The sequence below is a fragment of the Pteropus vampyrus genome, unplaced genomic scaffold, assembly GCF_000151845.1.
Source record: "Pteropus vampyrus isolate Shadow unplaced genomic scaffold, Pvam_2.0 Scaffold108, whole genome shotgun sequence".
NCBI lineage: Eukaryota > Metazoa > Chordata > Mammalia > Chiroptera > Pteropodidae > Pteropus > Pteropus vampyrus.
Genome location: NW_011888889.1, coordinates 2,021,020 through 2,028,456, shown reverse-complemented (window position 1 = coordinate 2,028,456; position 7,437 = coordinate 2,021,020). Strand labels below are relative to the sequence as shown.

At 41.9% G+C, this 7,437-nt stretch overlaps 1 protein-coding gene across 1 annotated transcript in view; it reads left to right on the top strand.

Moving 5' to 3' along the window:
* Nucleotides 1-2,540: 2,540 nt before the first annotated feature.
* Nucleotides 2,541-7,437, top strand: part of PDGFRL (platelet derived growth factor receptor like) — a 38,992-nt gene continuing 34,095 nt past the window's right edge. Inside the window, exon 1 of the mRNA XM_023533680.1 lies at nt 2,541-2,833. Coding sequence (XP_023389448.1) covers nt 2,682-2,833 — 152 coding nt within the window. The 5' untranslated portion in view covers nt 2,541-2,681. The remainder of the gene's footprint in view (nt 2,834-7,437) is intronic.

Here is a 7,437-nt window from a genome sequence, read left to right as displayed (position 1 = left end):
AAGAAAATATACCAGATTAGACATCTATCCCAAGGTCCATGAAGTTTACGGGCATAGTGTGACTAGAATGTTTGCAGGCACAGATGATTTGACATCATAATAATTGGCTTTTATATTTTCTACCTTAAGAAAAATACTGTGACTTTTACTCAGTTGCAAAACAGAGGCTTATGCTTCAGGATTGATGTTGCAGGGTCAGGGTATTTCTGTCCATCTGACATGTTTCCAATGGTTACAGCGCTTCTCCTTCCGGGAGGCTGGAGAAATGTGTGCATGCGTGCCACTGCCCACCACCCTCTGTCATTAGAACCCCGGCGGTGAATAAATCAAACGTGCAAGGTCAGGAGAAATCTTGACAAAAAGGTTCAACAGTGGGTACTGGAGACTTGCCTTGGAGACTGGGGCTCAAGAACACGGCTCTGCTGCCTGGAAGGACTGAGAAAGCTCAACCGGGCCCGTGACCCAGGGGAACGAAAGTAGAAGAAGGGACTCAGGTCTAGGGGAGGAAAGAGAGGTCACAGCTGGACCTGAAGTCATGGATAAGAGAGCAGAGATAAAGGAGCAAAGCATTTAAGCCCAAAGAAGATAGCGTGCTGTGGAGTTGGTGTTAATACCGAGCTGAGAGTGGGTTTGGGTCCAGAGCCTGGGCCAGGCTGAACTAAGAGTCAGGCTAAATGGCTCCTGTTTCAAAAGGCAGAGGGCAAGACACACAGGAAGCCAACTTCATCATCATACAGTGGAGTCCAGGTCAGTTGAGCTTTTGGAACAAACCATAAGAGTATGGCTCCATGACATGCTCAGACACGGCACACACCCCTGTACCCAGCCCAGACCAAGAAAGACGTTCCTGGCAGTCCCCCTCATGTCCCTTCCTGGTCGTCCCCAGCGCTCCCGGGGATAAAACCACCTGACTTCTAACCTCATGGGATTCAAGCCTGGGATTTCAAAAATATTGAGTTTCTGATATTTGTAAATCGAGAAATCTACATTTCTGCTTTCCTTTGGGAAATCAGGTCCAGACACCCTGCCGTGCACTCCCTCCAGGCCGCGGCCTGTTGAAGCAGGAGCAGCCGTCCCTTTGGGAGGTCATGGCCTCCCAAGCCCACCTGGCTCACCTTGTTTTGTCATCTGCCTGGCCCAGTGACATCAGAGCTTGTAACACTTGCATTTTTCCATCCTTGATCCCAATTTCAATGTCTTTGTACCTTTGACCACTCCAAGCCTTTTGTATACCAAGGTAGTATTAGATAAATAAATCATCCAAAAGGAAAACAATTTTTTTCTCCTGACTTATCCCACTTTTCCATTTTATAGAAATGTCCTGTAATCTATCAATTGGCCAAGGTTTGTGCGGTTGTTTATTCAAAATAAATATATACAGGATGTTTATCTACATATAGTGAAGTGAGCTCTTGGAATGGGAGTCAAGAGACTTGAATTTTACTCTCACTTCCTATCAGTGACCATCTATGGGCAATTTATGTAACTTTTCAGGACCTCCTTTATTTTTTTTGATCTACACGAGGACTTTACTTAATGACCTCTCAGGGTACAATTAGTTAGGACATTTTGTAATTCTGTGGGCAGATATCGAGGTCGCCTTTGAGCGGATGCAGATGGATGGGCAAACTGACACTTATCCTGCTGGTGGGCACCGGTGCACGGCTGCTGGGCTGCCTGGATCATTGAGATTTCTGGAGCCCAGAGGCAGACCAAGGGCAGGGCAGTGGGAGCTGTCTTTCCTGTGCACAGGCAATAAAGGAAGCATTGTCTGTGGTGAAGGGAAAAACAGTAATAAAACAGACTTAAAGTAGGTCAGTTTTTTATTCTCACCATTTGCCAGCAATTTTCAGCACTGTGGGTGACAAAATACTCCTCCCCCCAGGATATTTGGTTGGCTAAGTTCTAAATCATCGCTACAGTTACTGTCGAGTTTTAATGACTTATATGTTAGCTTTAACTGAGCACAGGTTTAGCACCTGTTCCTTATTAAACCTTATATTCTATTGTGGATGTTGTCAGCCCTCACACACAGACTCCACTGTCTTCATGTCTGGGAGAGTTTGTAACGGTTCGAGATCTTCTGAGTGCACTGGCAGTACCGACTGTGTCTCAGTGGAGACATTTTCCTGCACTTATACTATAGATTCGAACTGAACGATGATAGCTCTGAGATGGCAAAGACAGGTAACAGACCACCTGGAGTGGCTTCAAACTGCCATTCAACATGACCCCTTAAAGATTATGGGACAGAGTGTGAATTACAAGGAAAAGTATATTCGTTTCCTAAGTGCGAATTGTGGTTCATTCATGAAATATATTGCTGAATCTGAATAAAAATCTCTGAAGCTGAAATATAGTCCCTTCTGGTTATTAAATCTTTTAAAACTAAAGAATGAACCAAGAAAATAACAATTATTACTGAAAATAATTGTGTCACACGAGGAGAGGCGTATTAAGTGATCTGTTTGAGGGGTAAGTACTCCAGGTATGTTACTACAACAGCCCATTGTTCTCTCCTCACATTTGTACTAGTGACTGGCCAGCACCCTCCCAAGAACAAGCGTCCAAAGGAGCCAGGAGAGAACAGAATCAAACCCACCAACAAAAAGGTGAAGCCCAAAATTCCTAGAACAAAAGACAGGGACTCAGCTGATTCACTGCCAAAGGCACAGTCTATAATGACACAAATGATGGATAAAGGTCGCTTCCAGAAACCTGCTGCTACCCTGAGTCTGACAGCGGGGCAAACTCTGGAGCTTCGATGTAAAGGGAATAAAATTGTGTGGAGCTACCCTGCGTATCTGGACGCCTTTAAGGACTCCCGCCTCAGGTAAGCATTTATGTATTTGTTTTACTTGTGTTAGGTCAAAGGTTTCGTTTCATTATCTCTTTCAATACTGTACTGTTTCTGACATCATCATTTCACTCTAACAGCTTATAAAAATGGAAGCTCCATGAGCAAAAGCTACAGATTTTATTTCTTTGACCAGCTAAAAGAATTATTGCAAATCTTAACATTGGTAAAAAGAGTGAAATTTTATAGGAAGCCATATGACAAATAATTGAAACCGTGATGCATGGAGATAGATATTTAAGAATTCATATTGTAAAAAGTAACCTAATGCTTTGTTATTTTCTAAGTAATCATAATGAGAACTGAACTGATCTAACAGGAGATTCCTATGCACAACTTGACCAAAGACCAACTTAAACTGTTTTTGAACTTTTCAACCGCTTCTGATTATCTTTGCTTTCCTGAGTATGTAATTTTTGTATTCAAAGTCATCAGTTGGTAAGAAATCCAAAGATTTCTCATGTTTGAATTAATACCTTCAGGAAGCTGGCTTCTTGTTCAGGAAAAGTGATCACGATGACGATTATGAAAACCATGAAAAGCAAGAAAACAGCGTGCTTTAGGGAGGAGCCTGTGGATTAGGGGCTGTGGGTCCTGTGTACCTTTAGGGAAGTCTCCTAACCTCTCTGGGTCTCAGTTTCCTTGTATGTAGAATGAAGAGGATCAGAGTACATGATTTCTAAGATTCTTTCCAGCCCTTTCTTCATGTGATGTAGGGAAGAGGAGTACGGGATATTGTCTGTTTGCAATGACTGGAACGAGGGAAAGAAAGAATGTGGATCTTGGGCATCTCAAATTCTGCATGTTCAGAAACATCCACTTAGTTTCTCAGCCAGAAAACTGAAGAGCGTCCTTGCCTTGTCCCTTTTCTCTTACTTCCCACATCCAATCAGTCACCAAGTTCAATCAATTCAGCCTTCTTAAGCACCATACGCCTGTCCTCTTTCCATTTCTGGTGTCGCTGCCTCAGTCTCAGGCAGTATCATCCCTCTTCCCCAAACTGCAAAAACCACAGCCGGGTGTGTTCTCTTCCAAACTTCTTGTCATTGTAGATAAAGCGATGTTTAAAAAATGCTCATCTCATCAAGTCACTCCTCTACTTAACTTCTGATGGATTTCCAATGGGGATAAAGTCCAATCCTCACATGACTGCCGAGACCCACCCCTACCCACCCCAATCTCTGCAATCTCTGTAGAGTCGCCTCCCATCTCTAGATTAGTGTCTCTACTTTCACTGCCTGGGCTCAGTGTCAGGCCTTCCCATGGCCCCTGACGCATTCTCTTCAGAGAATTCTTCATATTTGTAACTCTTTTTTTAAAAAATCTGATTTTCACTGGGGCTTAACTGAGCGCTTGGCGTTTAGCTTTATCTATCAAATGACTGAATGACAATCCTCTCCACCTTCTTTCTCATACACATACACTTTGGAGAATAAAACATACTTATAAGTAATCTCTATCTAACTTCTGTTACTTAGACCTCTTTCACATTTTATTCTGAAGATATTCCTCTGGCTTCATGGTATATAATAGTGTCGAGTTTTTCTTAAGGGATATTGAGTTTGATAAGGAGTGAAGGGTGAGAGAATGAGACAGTTTTTTCCATTTTGATCTTCATACTTGAAATATGCATGGGTGTGTGCACGTATATCCTTTGCTTGGAACAATTTATTACCTTATACTTTTAAAAATTTATTACCTTATACTTTTAAATGTTTCAATTTACCAAAGTCAGATTTACACACTTTTCTTTAAAACCAGAATCGAGCTCTTTTAGGTAATTTCGAATAGTCTTTGACTTACATAAAGTATCCTATACCTAAGTGATTTGGCCCTTAAAGATTTAGTATTTTCTCAGTCTTTTCAAGGTTGTATTAACCAAAATAATGTTTGAAAATATCTTAAGGACTCAAAGCGAACATGAATCTGAATTGAAAAGAAATATCCAGGAGCCGAATAAGCCAATTTTGACTTAATATTAAATAATATTCATTCAAAGCACAGTTAGGGCTTTATACGAAAGTAAAGACAGATGTGGGACTTTACAAAAAATGTGAAAAATGTGAAACAACATCTAGTCATAACTCTATCAAACAGAAACAACAAAAAAATCACGATTTATTTGACACCAGAGATTCAGCAAATTAACTCTTGACATCTTTCCCGGAACATGGTGCCTTTGGGTAGAAGAGAACTATTCATTCTGTGTTTTCTTTTCCCGTGGAATGAGTTCTTTCCAGCATTCTGACAGCTTTGGGGCTGGAAGCTCCCCAGGTGCACTCCCAGCAAAACCTGGTCATTGTAAGCAATTTTTGTAGCTTTCTGGAACCGAGTTCTCATGCTACCACATTTGTCTAAATTTAATCTTCTAACCAGAAGGAGAATGTTACAGAATAGAGAGGTCAGGCTGAGGCACAGCTAGATTTGAATCCTGCCTTTACCACTCACTGGCAAAGTGATCTCTAATCAGTAATTTCCCTAGAACCCAATTTCTGTATCTGGAATATGGAGATAATATTACCTATGGCAAGTGCTACCTGGCCCATGGTAAATGTTCAATAAATTGTAACTAATTGATACTAGGCAATGCATACTCCTCAAGCACAATAATCCAAGTGATCTTTTGGGACATTTAATTCTGATCAGGACTCACGTAAATCAGGGAATTGTGCACAGCTAACCTGGCTTCCAATATAGAGGATCCAAGAAAGTGTGTACACCTCTTTCCCACTTGCATTTAATTAGCCAGTTCCTTGTAAGATGGGGTTTGTGTCTGTCTTTCCCATGAAAGCATAAGCCCCTTGAGGGCAAATACCACATCTGGTTCATCATCAGACTCCTAGCACCTAGAACAGTGCCTGACACATACCAACACTCAGGAAACATTTTTTGGTTTCTCCAGAGATTTAGCGATGTCAGAAGTCAGTTCCTAGTCATGCAATCTGTCGTTCAACATTGAAAGATAACTATGTATCTGAAGGAAGGTAACAAAGTATGAATGTATTTTATATCTAGGGTGCTATGCCACTTGGATTCATCCCTATTATCTGAGATCCTGTTGATGCTTGACCTCATGGAGCCATTAGTCAGTTGATGTTGTGTACCTTCTCCCTCTTCATCCATCCTGTCCCCTTCTGTCTTCGCTTCTCTCTATCTTATATTCCAAGGTCTGTCATTTCCACTAGACTCTTGGACACATCTTAAGTTATTTTGCCCTGTTTTCTTTCACTACAATCTGGAAGTTTCCAGCCACACATGAAACTGTTCACCTCCTTTCTCTCATCACACAAGGACACTGAGCAGTGCTGGAGGAAAGTACACAGCTGGCTGGATGGGCGCCATTAGTTCGTGGTCCCCTCACTTGTGCCTGACAAATATGAATACAATTCTCTAGAGAGCTCACTTTTTTTCTCTTCTTAAATCTCTGATCACCTCCATCTCTCTCACTTTCAGCTAATAAAATTATTGCTTAATTTATGGGGAAACAGGAGTCTTTTAATCTCCTTAACTTCCTCTTATCACGTCTTTTCCTTCCCTGCTCTCACAATTGTAGTGGAGAAAGGATTTCTCCCGTTGACCAAGGCCAAAGCTCCTCCTGTGCTTTGGATCTCATCCTTAAGACCTGTTCTTGGTCTTTACCATCCTCTTCAGTGAGATCCTTTCTATAAATCTCCATGCGAAGATGCCCCACCTTAGTCGCATGTGCTCTCCAGCCAACTTCGTCCTTCTTACCTTCACAGCCAGACCCACCCAAGGAGTCTCTCTCTACTCCTTGTCTCCACTGTCCTCTCCTAATTACTCCTCAACTACTCCACCTGATTCCTGGCCCACTACTCTACAGGCATTTTATCAACAAAGTCAAGGTCACTAAGTCCAGAGTTCACTTTTCAATCCCCAAATGACTGCTTCAGTAGGTCCATCTGGCAGAAGGGAACACTCCTCTTGGCTTCTACAACACCACGTGAACGTCCAGATTCCTCCTGCATCACTGGCCCCTTCCTGCAGTTTCCTTCACCAGCCCTGCATCGTCTACTCTCCCAGATAGTATATGTTGCTTCTGCGCCCTCTTATCTTCTCACTACATGCTGCCAAATGCCCTGTATTTATCATAGATTAAATGTTTCTTCTAAGCTCTAGACTGAACTCTCCAACTCTCTGCTCAACTGCTTGGATCTTTTCATGAGACTTTCTTTAAACGTAACCATCTAAAACTGAACTCATGATCCTTCTGCACACCCGAGTGTCCTGTGTCCTTTAGTTCACCAATGGCAATACTTCCATCCAGCTGTCTTTGATCAGAGGTCTGGGAACACCTGGGACACTTCCCGTCCATATCCAATCAACTACTATGCCGTAATAATGCTATTATTTAATTATATTTTGACTTTCCCCCACTTCTTTCCATAACAGTAGCAATGATTCTAGTCTCTTACAGCAATAATCACATAACTAGGTTTTCTGCACATAATCTCAAACCAGACCTCAATCCTCCACACAGCAGTCAGATTTTTTCACAAAAGCACATTGGTTCTATCACTTTCCTGCCTCACGATTTTCAGAGCAATTATGTTGCTCTTAAA